General features: G+C 37.4%; 1 protein-coding gene across 1 annotated transcript in view; it reads left to right on the top strand.

Moving 5' to 3' along the window:
- The window catches only part of khdrbs2 (KH domain containing, RNA binding, signal transduction associated 2), a gene marked incomplete at both ends in the record, with an annotated part of 63,403 nt that extends 44,140 nt beyond the window's left edge, over nt 1-19,263 (top strand). Inside the window, 5 exons of the mRNA XM_083923309.1 lie at nt 2,135-2,262; nt 4,468-4,651; nt 16,154-16,236; nt 17,040-17,098; nt 19,169-19,263. Coding sequence (XP_083779435.1) covers nt 2,135-2,262; nt 4,468-4,651; nt 16,154-16,236; nt 17,040-17,098; nt 19,169-19,263 — 549 coding nt within the window. The remainder of the gene's footprint in view (nt 1-2,134; nt 2,263-4,467; nt 4,652-16,153; nt 16,237-17,039; nt 17,099-19,168) is intronic.
- Nucleotides 19,264-20,615: the final 1,352 nt, after the last annotated feature.

Here is a 20,615-nt window from a genome sequence, read left to right as displayed (position 1 = left end):
GAGGGTGAAAGAGCTGATGTGCTTCCAGCTCCATCACCTGAGTCTGAGTTGACTAAATATTAATCAAATAAAAAATATTTTAACTTGTGTCTGGAGTGGGACTTTTAGGAGCAATGATTCATGTAGACCAGGAAAAACTTACATACTTACTTACTTACATCAAGACAATATGAGGAGCTCTTTTCCAAAACGCTATAAATCCATTTTAATAGTTTTCACGAAAATTACATTTTTTTCATAGACCCACACATTTAGTTAATATTCAATTTATCTTGTCAAAATGGTTTATGGCTCAGTCTGAACATGTTGAACGGACAGACAAAACAAAAAACTCTCCCGCTTCAGAGCGCCGCCATGTTGGATTGCAATGAACGCTCACTGAATTCTGATTGGTCGAGAGGACGTATCGCATGTAGGCTAAAAATAGGTTTGGCACTGGTCGCGGTTTGGAAAGGAACTGCATCTTGAGGACCATTTTAAACAAGGAAATATAGCGATTTGGCAGAAACACTGATGAAGCAGTGAAAAGGTTCTGTATACAGCAAAGTGGCATGACAAACTCTTTTTTTTAAAATGTGGCTTTTATCTCATTTTGGAAAAGAGCTCTTCATATGTTTTTGTCACAATTCTTAAAGTTCTAAAATGATATATTTAAACATGCAAATGAGGCATTCCCTTATTAAATATGTGCAAATTTTGATTTTCAAAACAGAATTCTGAAAACAGGATAGAGCCAGGTTCAAAATGATTGTTTCATCTTGTTGATATAGGCCTATTAGAGTCAATGGTTTTGTGAAAGATTTTGGATATCTTTTGATTTTGATTTGTGTCACTCCATAAGTCAGAAAATATTGTCAGCAAACATAAACATGCTATGCAATGTAATGCTGTGTTTTTAGGAATAAAATTATTTATAAATCAGATTTATATTAATTTTATATGAACCACCCTCTCGGTACAAACCTTCAGAATAAAATATAAATTAAAAATAATTTTCAGAAAACAGAGATATACAATTCCATACATTTCGCAAGACACTCCATGTGAATAGGGTTTTCAAAATAATATAAATGAATTAATGAATTATCTAATGCTAACCTTTGGTGAATTTAGGAGAAATCTACAGATGCAAATAGACAAAGTGTACCCGTACCAAAATGAGCACATTTTGGTTGTTTTCTTTCCACTAGTCTTAAAGAAGACACGTTAAGTCTCGACTTGAACGTTTCTTTCTGAAAATGAATTCTTGAGAGGTCTAAGTTGTAAGTCTGAGTTTGTCTGTAATGACCTGATGTGTATGTTTTGGGGATTTCTTGCTCCCTTTCAGTGTGTGACACCCAGCCTTGCAGTCAGAAAGACCCAACAAAGTTACAAAATGTGGCTGTCAAAAACACTGACGACCAAAGAAATTGGTTGCTGCATCTGTCACTTTGTTGTCATTATAAAAACATTTTGCCCAGGGTAAAAAAATTGCTTGCTCTTTGCTTGTGTGTTAAGAAATAAGCCTATTTATCTGTCAGCAGTGACAAGATAATGAATACTGCTTTGTCCCCTCCCTTATCTGCTGCGTAATGATCCATATCATGTTTGATAACGGGTTGATGAAAATGGTTCAGAATCATGATAACGATATTCCACAAAACGTTGTTGAAACTGTCAATTACAGGCTCTGTGCCAACAAAATATGGAATGGTTTTTCTGTTGCTTTAAAGTGAGAAGAGGGTTTTTAAAATGTCCCCTTTATGTCCTTATTCTCCTTAATATAAAGAGTTGGAAAATATTTGGAAACCTAACTTTGTTGGTTAATTTGTCCTCCAGACATCCAGCAGGCAAACTCACCTTAGTTCTGCAAACCCTTGAACAGAAAAATATTTTTTCAATCACGCAAACACACTGCTAACAATGAATCCGAGGCTCCTTTGACAGCTAATAATCTCTCCCCTTCATTTTGTGTTCAAACATAACCAAAAGAAAACATTATTCATTGAGTATTCAACACTCTGCAACACCATGTGCTTCCTGTGTGTGTCAAGATAATTCTGATTAGATGACATTTGCTTCTGTTGCGAGCATCTGTTGCAGTCACAAGACAAATGTCCTTGTTTTGAGACATGCTGTACTTTGGTTCCCGCAGGACTACAATGATGAGATCAGACAGGAGCAACTGAGAGAGCTCTCCCTGTTGAACGGCTCCGACGAGTCGAGCAGAGGGAGGAGTGCGCCAACGAGGAGTGTACGACCAGCAACCACAATATCCACGGGGTAAAATACTAAATACAGTTGTATAAGAAAAGGTGTTCTGAAAATTTTTTAGCAATTGTATAAAATACTTAAGTTAAGAATTTCTGAAGATTACTGTTATTATGAAAGATTTCTGAGAAAATGTGTCTCTCTGCTACAAAAGCTGCAATTCATCATTCAAGTCTTAACCTGTAAGACGACAAAATTCAATTGTTATAACTTTACGTTTTTGGTTAGGCAGTGACCTCTCAGTGGTCATAGTAATTAACAGCAAATCAGTACGTAAGGTTGACGTAGTAAAACAGCCCCAAAGACTGTGTAGGAAGTCGGGGTGGTGGATGGGACAAACAAACACAGGACTTTCACCCAAGAGACCGCTGTTTGTGTTCACTTTGACATCAGTCCGTGAGCTACATCTGTGGCGTAGTTCTGTCCATGACATAGCTATGTCTGCCAATTCATGATTTTGTCCTCACCTTAACCGAGAAGTTTTGTTGCCTAAACTTAAGTAGTTCCGTTTCACAACGTTAACGACGTGTTTAAAACTACCACTGTTTCACAACGTTAAAGTGTATATAAACGTCACCCCCTAGGTCTAGGCCTAACTATGCCCACGGCATAATTTTGAAAAATGCAACAAAGTGTGGAGGCAGCTCAGAGAGAGGGCAAGGGGAGGGGGCTTCCCACTTTAGATTAGAGGGCGTTTACATTTTTAAATTTGATGACATCGATGTCCAAAGAGGTCGACTCTACCTCATCATTGGACTTTTAGGTTAGGGCTGATTTAAAACAGTAGGGGGCGTGTTGAGCCATTTCCAACCCATGAAATGCCTTTTTTTATACATTTGGTGAGAAATGTCAACATTAAACATAACACTAATGTCTTGAAAGTACAGTCATATAATTTAGTTTACAGCTCAAAAACAGATCTAAGTGTGCAGTACCTCTGGTGGTCACATTTTTAAAAGTACCACCGCTTAAAACTGTGATCATGTTTTTGGAGTCAGTGGCAATTGACCTATCTGTCACTAAGATATAAGGATGTGTAGCTCCATCTCCAGTATTATTTTCTCAGTTTGTTTTACCCTGCAAGCATTTTCTTTAGTACAACAATAACACCTGTGTTGACTGCAGTTTTTGTAAGTGCCACTAAGGTTGCAGTGAACAATTTTAAACAGCACTTCCTTTGCATTTCTTATTCCTAAATATTAGTTGATTTCCATGTACTGTAGCTAATGGGGATTTAAGGATGTAGGCAGGAGCAGTTACAGAGAGACATACTGTTAGAGAGCATTCAATGCATGCAGCTTCTCGTGTGAAATACCGGCTTGTTTTTTAGAGCAAATGTCTGTAATCTACCTGAGACATGGCGGTCCTTTAGGAGTAACCAGGTACAGTTCACTCTGACACTAATTAAGGCAGCGCATGTAGATCAGCTAAACCCTGCAGTAACATTGGGTGCTCCCAATTTAAACTCACCACCATCATTTCCCTACCTAGATTTTCCTCCTTATGGCGCAACGATAAGCGATTATTGCAAATCTCCATGAAAAATATGCCCTAGTAATTCCCCTTTGAGTGTCTGTATTTTTGAAACACAATGGGCTGCTACCTAGTAAAGGATGTGCCAGAGGAAGAAAGGGTATCCTAGCCCACCTACATCATGCCGCTGTTAAAAATGCTAAGTTGGCAGACAATAGAGAGCTTTGTGATGCTAAATCCACCCTTCAATCCCCGTGGTGTTCATGCTGTCTGCTACTGGACAGTTACATCACCTTAAATTCATGATGCCTGTGCATGTCCTCTGGCTTTTAATGTTGCTCTGCTGGACAGTGTTGTATGTCTACAACCTGAGTGTATTCTGCAGATTCAGGCAGACAGAGGTGTGACTTTGTACAAACATGAGCTAGGCTCTGCTACATAATGTTTTTTGAAATAACCACGCTGCGTCCCACAAGCATATTTGCAAAGCTGATAAAGACACAAAGTGACACTCTCGAGCCCTCTGATCATTTCAAGATCTACCTCATTGCCAGCGGAGGTTATGCTTATCTTGCGTTTAACCCCAGCACACTGTATGACAACCACCAACTGAGGCAGCCTGCACATACAGTATGTAGTGATAAGAGGGATTTAACAGATTTCTTGTCTTAACTTCTTTTGCTGGAGTCGCTTTGGCTCATTTACAAATCGATGACATGTTTGTCTGCTTGTTCGCTTTACCAGGGGCCACAGAGGCACAGGGAGGAGTGCAGCAGCACCTCGGGGGACAGCGGCAGCGACGCACAGCAAACTTCCTGCCACTGTTTTAACGAGGGAGGTACAAACCCAGAGAGCCAGGGCGGCAGCAGGGAGCGCAGGATACAGGCCCCCGCTGTTAGCAGTCACACATGAATCATATGACGACTATGTAAGTCCAATCCTCTTTGCACACTCTGAAAAGTATAGCTGATAATAATTTTACTTGAACTGTGTGTAAATCAGACTTGGTTTAATCCCTTTTCATGTGATTCTGAGGAGTCTTGCTTGAAATGGAGGGGTAGGGTATCCAGGGACATGTGTTTGAAAAATTAGGGCAAGCAGAAAATTACTACAATATATTTTTATTAAATTAACTTCAATTTTAAAAGCATAGCATACTTTTTATAATGATTGTGGATTTAGGCAGCCCTTGGTTCCCATTTACTGTATATCAGCATAATATAAGATTCAACTTAACTTAATTGTCTTCACCTTTTGTTACTAAGTGTATTGTTGAGTCTAACGTGGTTGCATACAGGGATCATCTTAAAACCTGCCATGAATGCCACTCTGACTCCTGTGCACCTGGGGTCCATGCATATGTTCCCACAGCCTTATATTCCCACAGCCTTATGTTCCCACAGCCCTATGTTCCCACAGCCTTATGTTCCCACAGCCCTATGTTCCCACATTCTAGATTTATCACACGGTGTGACGGTTTGGGAATGCTTTTTAACCCTAACCTTAACCCTAATACATAGGGCCTGTTTTTTAAAATACATCTTATTATGTAGGAACATAGGGCTGTGGGATCACAGGGCCAAATTGTCAGTGGAAAAAAAATGTTAGAAATGTGGGAACATAGGGCTGTGGGAACATACGAATGACCCCGCACCTGGAACTGGAGAATAATTAGCGTATTTAGCTTTTTTACTGTAATTTTGTGATTTAAAAATGTATTGCTTATTTCTCTTATTTTGAGGTAAGCGTTACCTAACTTTTCGAAGTGGTAAAACATATAGTAAAAAGAACTATCGTTAGAAGATAATCTGAAATCCAAAGGTTGATGCCAGAAAGCAATGCCATTCTGATATCAGAAAGTCAACTTCATAGGACAGGTGACAAGCAAACTTGTTTTGGTGTAATGTAAATTTGGTCGCTTGTGCATTCAACATGTACCTGCACCATACTGTATGTCCGTGCCTGCAGAAAAGTTTCAAATCAGTGGATTTTGATTCTGTGGCGAAATGAATACAAATGGCTGCTTGAAAATAGCAACTGCAATAAAGTAATTGTGGTTTGTAGTTGATTCAGGCCTAGTCCACATGTAGATGGGTATGTTTGTAAACATTGCTTTTCATACTACAAAATTTAATTTAGAAAAGCAGCAAAAGCAGTGTTTAAAAATAAACTGTCCAAATGAAAACCAATAAACACACTGAAGCACTGTTAAGAGTATGCCAAACCAAGAATCTAAAGAAGAAGGCTTTTGGCCAATCAGAAGGCTGAAAAAACCGAGAGGCTATCTGGCTGCATTGTCGCAATGATCGCTCCGTAGCACTTTCCTTTATAATTGAAAGTAACTGTACATTAAAAAAGATCCCAAACCAGCACTATTTTGTCCATGTCATTGCAGGAAATGTTGCTTAATTTGGGACTCAGTAGGAGATAATGGCGCACACTCGGATAAGAGCCAAAAACTTTTACAAGACAACATTACAAAGGGAGTTTGTAAAAAATATTCACCCAGGAGTTTTCTAAAAGACCTAAAACATAGTTTGCATTGAACAAAAGTCCAACGTCCTTACGCTTACAAAGATACCTATAGATATTGACTATAGGCTTAAAACATACAAAACACAAATGGGTTTCTCTAAATTAAAAAACATGAACAAATAACATGCTATAGGTAATATCATATAGGTCACCTTGAGGAAACGTGTTATACAAAAAAAACTTAAGTTTAATGTCAAACCCGTGAAGCTCTGCATTGTGAATAGCTATGTATGTGGAGGTAGTGCCTTGACCCGTGTTCCATAAAATATGTGTTCACATTACTTGCTGGGATCCATATCTAAAAAATACTCAGGGCCCTGGTTAAAAGTATGCATGTCATCTGATCTTGGAAATTTATCAAGGTCATTTTGAAAAGACTACACTAGTTAATCTCTAAGTTTCATCCAAATGAAAAAAGCAACACTTTTACCCGTCTATTTCCTCAGAGCCTTCCTGTTAAGCAAAGCCCCCATGTGTGCTGGCAATTGAAGATTGGGCTGTCTGCATGGGGAAATGCACAAGCGTAGTCTCATTACCAAACCAAATTGAGTTCTGATGTAGAGCCTGTGTATTTCTGAGGAAAAAAGCGGGGCATTTCTTCTCTTTGTAATTGGAGGTTTGAAAGAAGGGTGGGAGCGCAGAGACTAGGGGATTATGGAAAGATGAGTTTGTCCTGAACATTTTCTTCCCTTATATCTTACTTTGCTATTTTTTTCTACTACATTATGCAATTTTCTCTGCGCATGTTTCCAACATGTAGCACAACCGCTTTATACAAAGGTCCAGGTTCATTTGCTTTTTCAATCACTGAGCATACAAGATACTGTTTTTTCGAGAATTGTGCACTGCACAATCTGCTGCAACACAATAAGAGATTAGCAGTGGTAGATGCGTCTGTATTTGTCTTTGGGGAAAAAAATGTACTGTCTGTATGGGTATCGTACATTTCTCTAGAGACTATTGATCGATGGACTCTGTCAAACTGTCAGTCCGTCTTATAAAGGTGATATTGTAAGAATGTCCATAATTGTATCTAATTGAGGGTGGTATTGATTTAATACTTCAATGGAAAGCATGAGGAAGCTGATAGTTATCAAGTATCATTTTTGCTTTATAATTTATTCATGTAACGTTTTATCTTTATCTTTCTTCCACAAATATCACCCTTCTATATCCTTTACATCAGCACTCTTCTTTCTCAGTCGTTCCTATGTTCCTCCCAGAGTGACGTTGGTTTTGCAATGACTTAAGATAGTTTTTTCCATTCAGGTGTAGAGAATGCTGCAATACTTCAGTAGTCAAAAACTACATGAAACCATATAAAGCAGCCCTGCCAAAAGCAAAAAACTAATTTTGCACTCTTAATTGTTGTCTTGGCATTATACTTTGACATTTTAATTTTGTGTTGTTGTCAGCAAATCATAGTGAAAAATTTAAACTAACAATGAATTAATAATAACTTCGTCTGCGTAGCCTGATATATCATATACCTCTGTGCCATACAGCTCTAGTGTTGTCCATAAACTATTAAAAACACATCATACAGCCACCCTGTTGCTCTCAAAGACATTTTCTTTTGTTAAAAAAAATATAAGTAAAAAGTTACTAGAGCAACAATAATCCACAGTTGAAAATAGTCCCCAACAAAAACAAAGTTGACTCCCGTTCGAGTAATGTTTGTCAAAAACTACAGCACCCAACTGTTTCTTTAAATGTTTTAGCCTTTTAAAAATATTTTACTACACGTTTTTTGTAAAGATTTACATCTTCAGTGAAAAAAAAAACCCAATGTACTTTGTGTTACAGGAGGCTCATTTCATTATCAGCATTAGTTGCTCATCAAAAATAATAGTGCCGTTAAAGTTTTATTGTACTTTGTACATTAAAAGCACCACAATGCAGTCTCTCATCCACTGCCGTATTATACATTATGTCATCGGACCTTTTAGCGCCCTTCATTCTTTCTAAACTTCAAAAATAGTTTGCTGCAGACATAGTAGTTTGAATCTCAGAAATCTGTGACTTTTTTACTAGTAGATTTGCAATTTTTTAATCTCATAAATTTGCAACTTTTTTCTCAAAATATGACACCCCTTCCTCAGGTCTGTCATTTTTTTTCTTCATACTTGGCCCTAAAACGCTGTCGTACATTTAAGTAGAACCATTTAGTTGGGTTATAATTGTTACAGCACTGATTGTTGCCAATAATTAAGAATGAATACCTTTGGCATTAACATAAGAACTGTGACCATGATTTGGAGAAATCATTTTAATTCTCATCTCATCTTCTCTTCTTATTATTAAAAGCTTTAAGGCTTCGATTAATATTGTCCTATGGTGTTTTATCTATCAGTCGCATGACTGAATCCTTGATGCAGCCACTGTTTTGTTTCCTACTTCCCAGCATTGTGGAGTTGCATTGTCCCTCATCTCTTTATGCACAGACAACACAACTAGTTCTTAACATCGGTGCACAATCTACTGCCAGACAATGATTTGCATTGCTTATGCTTATCTATAACCAGCACATACACATGTAGTTATGCATGCATATTGTAGTTTGCACTCATTGTGTTTAGTGAATGAATGACAGACTATTTATACAATTAGGGTGAAGTTCCCATAAACAGTTCCAGTGTTTCTGCTGTGGTGCAGGTCATCATGTAACATGGATTCCTCTGGAGACTGCAGTGATTAATGGACTCTGTCACACTGCCAGTGTTGTAAAACTAATATAGTGACAGTGACCATTATTACACCTCTTAAATGATAACATCGATTCAGAAGGGAAGTGGATTGGTTCAGTCTGTATAGATTTTAGCTATCACCTCCATGCAATGAGCTGCAAATAATTTTACAAGTCGAAGTGAGTTTTATTGTGTTGGTTTCATCATTCAGGGCCAATACACTTTTGTGAGAGATTCTTACTTGTCTTATGAAATCCTCTTATTCCAGAGATTGGTGATTGTCAGGATTTAAATTTTGAACATGATTGTAACAGTTCCACCAAATCAGTGGCTGTGTGTCTAGAAGTTGTTTGGTCGGTTTCTCAAACAGTGCCAGTGGGCTTTTAACATCGTTTCAGATAAATTCATAAGCCCTTTAATGATTCAGTGATCCATAAAGGATCAGCTGATGATGGGCCAACTTAAATGTCCCATATTATGTTCATTTTCAGGTTCATACTTGTATTTTGGGTTTCTACTAGAACTTGTTTACCTGCTTGAATGTTAAAAATGTTAAATATACCTGTATTCATCCTTTGTCTGAAATGTTCCGTTTTAGTGCCTGTCTCTTTAAGACCCCCCTTCCTGAAAAAGCCCAGTCTGCTCTGATTGTTCAGCGTTTCAAGGTCTTGGGCACTTACCATCCCAGTTTCTCTGCACCATCATTGCAGCCGGGGAAATGCAGCCTTCTCTGTGAATTGAATGTTTTGATACTTCCCAGTATTAATATAACACGTCGACCTGTTTTATAATTTAAAAAAAAACTACAAAATGGAAATCTCTCTTTTTACAATATGGGACCTTTAAAAACTCAGTCCGGTCCTTCAAAGTGAAGAGCTCCTCACGTATTTGTTGAGACAATTTGATCATTAAAAAATAATTCAAAGCACATCATATATTCACATTTATATGGTTGTCCACCTAAGCATAAGGCTGCTTATGCTTTCTGACAGTGAAAGAGCTTAAAATGCAGGTTTGTCATCCAGTGAAAAGAGGTCTGTTTTCCGGTGATAAGTTATCTGCTAGTTCAGCAATCAGCCAATGTCAACTGTGTAAAATTGTATTATTAATTGTTTTACTAGTACCTGAGAAAATGTCTCGTCAATAAATTATAAATTATGTAATCTGATGTGGTACTACCTTTCAGAATATACAATTTTGATGTGTATTTTATGTTATATATTTTAATAGGTATAGATCATAAAGCTGTTACCACTTTCATTACTTTGTGACTTTCAAATATGGGTTAGTGAAAGAGTGTTACTAATCCTCTTGAAAGCGCAGCAGTGAGACGTCTCACTGTTATCAGTATACATGGTTCCATGAGAAAAGTGCAAAGGGAGAGCAGAGAGAGATTAAAGATGTGATTGATGGGATTTTCTATAGACTGGGACCTTGGCCTCAGTTTAATGTTAAAGATCAAATCCCATCTGGATTGAATCTTATCTTTTAATGTCAAGGCTGATGATATAAGAGAGAAATCCGGAGAGTGATGCAGGATTCTGTCCCTGACAGCAAACCATGAATTGTACAAATTGCTGGTAAAAATTTAAACGCGCAGCTAGGTTTTTAAACCTGAGCCCTGCAACCATACAGAGGCAGTGCAGGAAATGCCATAATGTGATTAAACACAGAGCTTTGGGAGGCTTTGAAGAAAAAAGTCTAATCTATCTACTGTGGAAAAAAGCAAAAGGACACCCCTTTGAAATGGGGGAAAATTCTCCCTGTGTCATCTATTTCATGAACATAAAAGATGCGTGAGATTCTGTATATTTGTTAAAGGAGAGCAGTTTCTCAGGCCACCTTTATGTACAAATGCTGTAATTGGTTTATAACAATGGGTTCAGACACTGCTGAGTTCACAACTGTTAGATCAATTATGGAAATTCTCCATGCAGAACTCTCCTGTTTATTAAAACAGATGTATGACATTCACTATCACTCGATTGTTTAATAAAAGAAAAACTCAGGTAGAACGCAAAATAGACTCACTTGTATAATCAGGGACTGAAGTCTGGTGTGAAGGAAGAAGAAGATCCAGTTACATTTGATGCTAAACTCTACCAGCACCCCAAGTACCACACTAACATCTGAAGACTGACTTATAGTGTCTCTTTATTTTGTTCTTAAGCCTGATAGTGTTTAATGTCACTATTCTTGAAAGTAATGAAGGGTCAATGTCAATTATTTCACTTTGAAAATGTGCCCTTCTTCCAAATTTAGTTCATGACACAAGTAGAGCAAATACTTTTAAAAGCAAACACATACTTTGAGTGTGTAACCAACAAAAAAGGCACATCGTGAATGAAATTGCACAGGTACAAAAGCGGAGACAAAAGGCTGCAAATCTCATTTTCCTCCCCATTCTGCTGTGTGGAGAGGCATTCACAGGCAGCTCCCTATGAAGATCAGTCACTGTCAGGGCCGTACAGGTTGTCAATTGATAATGAAGCACAGTGCTAAGGGCCTTTAGGTTCTTGCTATCCTAATTACACTGAGCAAGGACTACCTTTGTGTTAGCATTTGATTTATTCCCTCTACCTTATAAAAAAGGACCTGTGTTAATTGTTTGTACAGATGAGAGTCAAATGCAAGAAATCATGTCTCATTAATCAGGGGCCAGACTATTTACACCCTGCACCTTGTCGAATCTGAACGCAGCTTGTGTTGTGGGTCAAACCAATGCTGAGGTCAGCAGAGATAAGTTAAAGTGTGATGAACGTTTTGTGTTTTCTTTGAAACTGAGTTAAAAGCTTCATTATACATTACATGTGTTGCATTGCTTCTCCCTAACAATGCTTATCTGTATTGCCCCTGTTTTTTGTTTTTTTTTCATTTTTATTCAAATTAATTAATTTATTATTTTTATACAAAATAACAAAAAAACATCACAGTTCACCTATGGTTATAGCTTTTTACAAAAAATTTCAATTACACTGTTTTCCTCAGCGGATAGATGCTTGAATGTCACCGTACCACTCTTATTTTACATCAAACAATTTTGAACCAGTAATTTACCGCTTAACCACTCAAAAAAAAAAAAAGTTTTTGAAGCAATTAATCTTTTATTCCACACCGACCTAGACAAAAACAGTCTCTTGCTAGCATATTTGAGGATTGACCTATGTTCCCTGGGTCCTATGTTCCCCGCTTTGTTATGTGACCGGGGAACATAGGACCCTTTTTTAATAAAAAGGTCTGATGTTCCCCTATGTTCCCCGGTCTGTTATTTTTCCCCAATCAGTGCTGAATTCCCCAAAAACTAGGTCTATGTAGACCCTAACCCCTAACCGTAAAAAAAATGCTGAATTAAATCAGCGGAGGCAGAGGCTTATGCGACCGGGGAACATAGTACCTTGGTAACATAGGGATGACCTCCATATTTCAGCAGCTGTGGCTGGCTAGCTTATTAACACTAACTTTGTGACATTATTTAAAACGTATTCGTTTCTAATGTGTTGTTCACGAATGAGTTTTAGCCAACGGAACCTGTACCCCTGCATAATATTTCAGTAATCTAATGATATGCTTAGTGGCTTTGGAAGAGCAAGCTTGTAAGTTAGCCCGTGTAGGCCTGCTAACACGTTTGACTTACATTACAGCAGATATACACACAGTGTAATCAGTCCATATATTTTTTATTCTTCTGTTGAATTTCTACAGCTCCATGAACCGTCAACCTTTGCTTACACCACAGTATTTTAAAGAATTTGGTATGTCGTATCTAACAGCATTTAGGCTTTAAAATAAAACCCAACGGTATGATCCAAAGCTTCTTTATAAGAAAAATAGTTAGATAACACTGTTATGATTATATTTTGTTTTCTCAGGGTTCTCCGGTTTCCTCCCACAATCCAAAAGGCATGCACGTGTTAGGTTAATTGATGACTCTAAAATTGCCCGTAGGTGTGAATGGTTGTCTGTCTGTTCGTCTCTTGTGCCCTGTGATAAACTGGCGTCCTGTCCAGAGTGTACCCCGCCTCACGCCCAATGTCAGCTGGGATCGACTCCAGCCCCCCGCGACCCCGACAGGGACAAGCGGTTGAAGATGAATGAATGAAGTAACATTTTTCAGATGGAATCCCAAACTGGACTGCTGCTGTGTTAGAAAGTGTAAACAGCAGCATGACACTAATAAGATTACTTTATCAGTAGGCTACCTTCTCCAAGGTTAGGTGAACACACACACATCTTTCCAGTAAACACAGTATGTTGGGACTGTCCCTATCATTTACATCTAATTGGTAAAAAATCACCTGTTTAATAAATATACTGCCAGGAACTCAAGTTTTACATGACTTCTCATTGCTGTGATTCTTCATGATGACTGAAGGTTTATTTTCATAGTACGTTTGACTGAAATTAATCCACTGATCGCTTTACATTTACGGTCCAGTGTGGAGCGATTTCTCATATGGGATTGCTTACAAACCACTCAATTACTGAGATACGCAGGCCTCAGACTCTGCCTTTGTGGGGAACGACTCTTGCAAGAAAAGGAGAAGTATTGGATCCCTTGAACAACTTAAGCCCTGACATAATCCCTAACTTTAATTTAGTCAAATTCATGTTCACGCAAATAAAGCCACACAGGAACCAGAGCTGTTGGAGTCAGCATTACCCTACAGGAAAGGTAGAGTGTGTACAAGTGCTTTGAATGTAATTTCTTTTGTGTTGCTGCACTTGATGTCCTTCACACTGATGCTTCTTCTTTGGTGTCACAAAGCTTTACGAAAAGCAGCTACACCTAAAGTAAGATGTTCTTACTCCATTGTTACAGGCAGACAGAAGTAGTGTGCTGTTGAGGACACTGGGTCTGTTATCAACTGGCTTCACTGAAGCTTGCAACACTTTTTATTCTGCTGATTTAAAATGTATTTGATTTACAAAAGGAACATTTGTACCGTATGCATTATCACAGAGCTTGTTTTGAAAAGGCAAGCTTAGAAAGATTACAAGAGATTAGATCATGATGAAAATTAAACATAAGCACTTTAAAATCTACTAAATATCTTCAAATGAGCAAGATCCAACAATTACAAGAGCAGACAATAGCTAGGTTTACTGTTCTGCACACATGGGTGTACTCCAGTTAAGGTGTTATGCCGGTTCAATGCGCCTGTGGTCTGTTGAGATTGATTATCCCTGCTGTCATGAATAAACCATTTAACTGAATATTATGTGGAGTACTTTCTTTAGACAGACCAGTCCACACAAGGGCGTGTGTTTGGTTTCAGAAGTGGGGCGACCAAATGGAGTCAGGTGTTGTATATTAATCCAGCAAATAACAAAGTATGAGTAGTATCATGAAAATTAAATCAGAAAACAGTCAGTCATAATGGAAAAAGAACGTGAATAAATTTGATTCCTACTAACTATACCTTAAAGTTGATTTTTTTTTTCACGGCTTAAAGCAATTCTTACCTTTCTGGCATTTTTACACTTTTCTTTTCTAATCTTAAAACACTCCTAATAAGCGTATTGCACAGTAAAATCTAGAAGAAATCCACCAAGTGTTAAAACTCATCAATATTTAATTCTCATATATTTCTAATAAAAGTCTGACGAATCATTCCATTCTGTCCAGATAAAATGATTTGTCGAGCTTCCTGCCTGTCATCCGTTGTATTTTTTTTACTTGTGCTGCTTATGCTGCAGTTGAGTGCCATGGGAAAGCAAAGTCAACTGGAATGCCTGTCAAAGTGTAATATCCTTCTAGTGAATTCAGGCTAGGTCGATTTCCCCGAATTCGCTAGTAGGAAGCTCCACTTTGACAGGCATTCCAGTGCACTTTGTCTAGTTGGAGGTCCGAAACTTCTCACTTTCCATACTACTCGAATGCAGCATTTCTCTCAGTGCATGTGTTAGGCAGAGGGAAGAGGGTGGGACTTTGGAGGGAATAGCTATAAGGCATGCAAGAACAATAAAATAATTGCTTTAATTACATGGTTTTGGATCAGTGCATAGACTTGCATACTCGCTGATACTGATACCAGCATTTTAGGCACAACTCTACATTATATTACAGTACAAGGGGAAGTGTCATTTAGTGCCTTAAATTTGATTTTTGTTTAATTTCAGAATCTTTTTAGAAGATTACTTACTTATAAAGTAGTATAATTATTTATTTATTTTTACCTCCAAAGGCTCATTTCTGCTCATAAATCTTAATTGCTATGAGTGCACTGTGTGTCAGGATATCTGTTTAGAGAGATTTTTGGAATAAAACAACTGTAAAAAAGTATTTATAAGAAGTGACATAGACAGAAATTAGATTTTGAAAAGTGAGGAGGACAAGTCGACCCTATCCCGTTGAAAATAACCCCTTGAGTCCACCAACATCCTGAATAGATGAACTCATGTGAACATGTGTGCAGGTGACACAACAACAAAGTGAATAGAAATATTTTCAATTTAATATAAAAGTTTTTGATATTAGAAGCTTTCTCAGCCCATCTGTGGTTTCTTCTTCTAATTGAGTAAAAAAAAGTCTGAGGCTCAAAACACAGCTTTGCAATAGGATTTACACTGCCGACATATCTGTCCCTTTGACAAAAATGTTGACAGCTTATTGTCATTACATAATTACATTGCATTGCAATACTGATACTGTTTCCTCATCGGACACAACAGAGGATCTTTTTGGGAGAGAACAACAGTACTTGTGTTTATGAGAAATATAAAATCACGACAAATATACTTTAAAGGTGTTTTTGCTCTACAGCTGCACATACTATGGTGGTTACCGATACTTACAGGAGGGAATGTTCTGAGACATTCTGCAAAGCTTTTATACAACTGTATATACATTTAGGAAGTCTTTGCTGTTTGCTGCTGCATACTGTTGAGACATTTTCATTGTTATTGAACATGACTGAAGTTACTTTCTGGCCTTTTTTGTTTGTTTCTTGAGTAGCTACCTATCAATAGTTGAGATCCATATTGCAGCTAGCTTCACTAGTGAGACATGCTTTCCCTGCAAGCCTTAATCAATAATCTCAGTTGGACATGAATTTTTTCCTGTTTCCTCTCTTATTATGGACACAAAGTAATGAACTTTGCCTGTGGAGCTACAGTATGTATTGATTGTGTTTATATTCACCTCTAACCAGTTGGACTAGAGATGAGAAAGACAAGTGGACAAATGCTTACCGCATGTTTCCTCGCAGGGCTATGATGATGGGTATGGTGGAGAATATGATGACGACAGTTACGAAGCCTATGAGGATGACTACAGCAATCAGTCAAAGAGGTGATGTTTACACGCTCACACAAACAAAGCAGGTTTTTCAATTGCCATCTGTTACTTACAATACCACTATGACCAGCTGACCTATGGGGCATGGCTGCTGTACATTTCAGCATATTATATATCATAATATATATATATATTATATTATTATATTTGTGGATGTCGTATGTTCATTATTAAGAAATTAAGACCTCCACTTAAGTGATTTTGTTTACCCACAACATTTAGCATGAACCATGAATTAGAATGTTGTATCTTTAAGTCACTGGTGTTATTAGGTTTCTTATGTGTCAAATCCCATGAAAAAAAATAAAAACCAACAATGTACTGATTCTAACAAGTATTGTATATAAAGCCAAGCTTGATCTATCTCATTCCTCTATAACCGTAGACGTAAGTCTTCCAAAAATTATTAAAAAGAACCCACATCAGTGAGCAATATGGGCACTGTAGTTCATCCCACTAACTCTCCTCCTGCCGTAAATACTCACTATGGCATCAAATGTGTACAACCGCACAAATGCACTATTTACTCCTGTTTGAGTAATGTTTGCTAAAAACTGCAGTGCCCAGCTGTTTCAGGAAATTACTAAGCCTTTTTAATAAATTCATCTAAATACATACATTATTAAATATCTCGTAAATTGATACGATTTTTTTCTTTATTTATAGAAGCTAACCTTATGTATACTTAAGATATTTTTTTACAAAACATTTCACCCTATTTTCTTATTTCACAAAATTATCAACAAATACAACTTCTTATTTATTTTTAAATTATGTTTCCACTCTGTCTGTTTTAGCATTTCAGAATATTATGAATATGGACATGGAAACGGTGATGAATCCTACAACAACTATGGCAAGTACAGTTTATTTTGTACAGAACATCACTGATCCAAATACTGTGTGAGTCAAATGTCATCCCTTCTCTCCCTAGTTGATAACACTGTAGTTTTTGTCATTATCACACTATTAGTGCTTAGTCAATTACTGTAGCTGAATGTTGATTATTTGATAAGTCGATCCATAGATAATGATTTGGCAACTTCATTAATAATTTCCCTTTTCAGACAAAAATGCCAGACATTCTCTGATTCCGGCTGTTCACTTTTTATTTTCTCTGTTTTACATCATTGTTGACGAAACATCTTTGGGTTTTGGACTGTTGGAGGGACAAAATTAAAGGTGTCACCATGGGCTTTAGGAAATTGTGATTGTGATAAGTTTTGTAAGTTATTTGATAATGAAAATAACTTAAATTCTGCACCTAGATATAGCACAGCTCGGATTATGCAATATCTAGTAGCATGAGTATATTCACTACAGCAATATCTTCAACCCATTCAGCTTGCAATAATAACTCCTCTCCTTCAAATGTTTTCCAGTGCTATCCTTGTCACTGACTTTAAGCAGTAATATTTCACAAAAGCAACGGTAATTTGCCTCTTTGGATAAATGCAGTTAGTCAAATTTGTAGACACAGTGTATGATTTAAATTTGTTCCTGACAAGAAGAAAAAAAGTATTGGCCAAACAATCCTGACTGCTGCTGCACTGATATTTAAAAGATGCTGTGAAGCAGAGAAACAAAGGAAAAAGCTTTGTGGTTCCAGCCCACAATCATCCTCACCCATGGGGCTGCTCCTGCATGCACCACTCCTCCTACCTCCCTGGCTACAAGCTGCAGTAAATGTGCCAGTGGAAGCTCAGGGGGTTAACTGGTGCCTGTTGTAAAGGTGGAATGTTTTGCCTTTTGGATAGATGCCCTTGTGGGCTTATTCCAGAAAAGCTGTTACTATTGGCTTAGTAACCTTTGCTGTGCACACAACAGTGACTGCTGTCAGGTAAAAACAATCTTGTGTCTCCAAAACACCAACTGTTTAAAGTGTAATTCCGGTGCAAAATCATCCCATGGTCTTTTTCGGCACTTACATACATCAAATAAACCATCAAGACATTTTTTTCTCGTGTATGAACTATTAACGCAGAAATCTGGAGAGTCGCTAACAGCCGGACGTGGCTAACACTAATTAGCTTAGGGCAGTATGGTAAACACATTAAAGCGGCTTTTTAACCACTAATACTGCTCAAAATAACACCAAACCTCTATGGTAGCATGATAAGAGTCCCTACGCATAAAACAAAAGCACCAACAATGTAGTTCACAAACTTAGAGTTTATTTAAAGAGTGTTTTAAAAGACTTAACAACTGGCCACGGTACTAGCTCCTCTCATAGTAAAGTCCATAGCTACTCTCCCAGATTTCTATGTTAATAGTTTTTAAACCAAAAAAAACTGTGTCGATGGCTTGTGTTGAAAAAGACCATTTTGCGCTGGAATTACAATTTAAGACTTTTTTTATTATCCTCAAGAGATTGTTTTAGGTTTCATAATAAAAAGAAAATTGAAGTTTCTTCAAATCAATAATCGATACATGTAAAACTATTTAAATGTTAAAAGGAGTTACAAGGTTGTCATGTGACAATATGCGGTGAAAAGCTGTATGCCACAGCAGGTTTGCAGGCTCATACATTTTCAGCACAATGAATTGTGCACTGGGGTGTTGAGGTTGGACCAAACCAGAAACCAAGGGGGCAATGATTTGATTTTCTGCTCCATAAACACTTTCTTATTTTGGGAGCAGTGCAATGTGCCATGCAGCAGAGGTGGCCATCTTTATGTAATTTGACTCTAAGGAAGGAGCTGCTGACAGTCAGATCTCAGTATTGGTCCAACAGAGGGCAAAGTGCTTATGAAATTAATTTTCTGTGGAAAAATGCTGGGATAGAATTTATTTGCTTGAATTTTCTTGTCTTTGGTTAAATGGGTTGTGAGAGGTTAGTATATGAAACCCAAGATCACAGTTTGACTTTGTGACAGTGCAGGGAATGCAGCAGCTTTCTACAATGTGTGTTTAACTGTGTTTGCAGAGGAGGAGTGGACGCCTACCCGTCCCAGTCTCAAAGCCCCAGTTTTACGGCTGACAAGAGGGGGCTACAGAAAACATCCCTATGGTAGATACTGAAGGTGCTCCAGATATGTGACCTCCAATTTAAACCTTTATATATTTTTTTAATTCTTCATAAAATGTTGTAACATTTGCTTTTTTGGTTCGTCTCCTTCAAAAATTGAAATGAAAAATAACCCCGTAAAGTGAATAAATCCACTTAAGTAATTATGGCAGTATTCAGTTTTATTCATTCAGGATAGAGTTTTTTTATCTTTTAAATGTGGACAGGAATTTAAAACATTGACATTTATTCACAGTCATCCATATACGTGAAGGTTGTTCTTAGAATTGGCTGTTTAAATGCCTGTGTAGGCTAGTTATTTCAGATTTGTTATGTTAAACTGCAGATGTATTTTTTTTCAAGTTGTGTTACAGATTTTGAGGAATTAGTTTCCATTAATTTCCTTTAATGCAGTGATATCAATGTTTTCTAGCAAACAGCTTCAGGACAAGATATTTGCCTTTTGAGATGCTCAGATTAGGCAATTGTCATTATTTCTTTCTTTTTGCCAGGATGAATATGACATTACATTTTCATAATATCTTAGGTCTTAGGATAATGTCAAGCATCCCTGTTGTCTTCCACACACAAGCCACATAAAACATTTTAGTTGCCCCTGAAGTTTGATAATTATCCGATGTAACACCCATGTAAGTTTTTTTAATAGTTATTTAAAGATATAATCCGTAAGATTGTCATCTATTTAATTCTCTGCTAAGTTATTACCTATTAGAGAGTGAGTTAAAACAATGTTGGTTGATCATATGACCCACTAATGAAAGCACTTGTTACCTATTACAATAGGTGTGTCTGTGGCAACATTCCCTCTCTATACTCAAATACGCAGCCATGTTAGTGATCCTGCTGATAGTGTTTGGTCTGCCAGGTGGAGCTCGTCACTGCCGGTTATGCCGGTTCACTTTTAATCAGAAATTGGCAACTTCCAGCTTCTGAGTCAGGCTGGTAGTAAGGGCAGAAGTGTAATAGGACTATCTCACATCTTCATCTTAAATCTTACCGCCAAAGAGGCCGCTAGAAACCAGGTACCTCAAATCTTACGGATTATGACCGTAAAACATATTTGCTGGTCACCCAAAATGACTTCATAGGCAGGATGAGTCTTTAGAGCTGCAGAGCAAAGATGACTTAAAAGTTCAAATTAGCTTTTTTCATCTTCATTCATACTCATCGTCTGGCTTTTGGGCTTAGTCTGGTTTAAGTGGATCTTTTCCTGACTTTATAACACCTTGTAGCGGAAACTTATCCTTATTTTTCCACAAATGTATTCATTTTTTGGCTTAGTCAAAAATAAATAAAGAGCAGTTTTGTGATGAATATTTCTGCTGATCAGTGTTGGCTTTAACTT

Source organism: Echiichthys vipera (genome assembly GCF_963691815.1).
Source record: "Echiichthys vipera genome assembly, chromosome: 11".
In the NCBI taxonomy this organism is placed as follows: Eukaryota; Metazoa; Chordata; class Actinopteri; order Perciformes; family Trachinidae; genus Echiichthys; species Echiichthys vipera.
The sequence above is the reverse complement of the archived record's forward strand: the minus strand, read 5'-3'. Positions and strand labels throughout refer to the sequence as shown.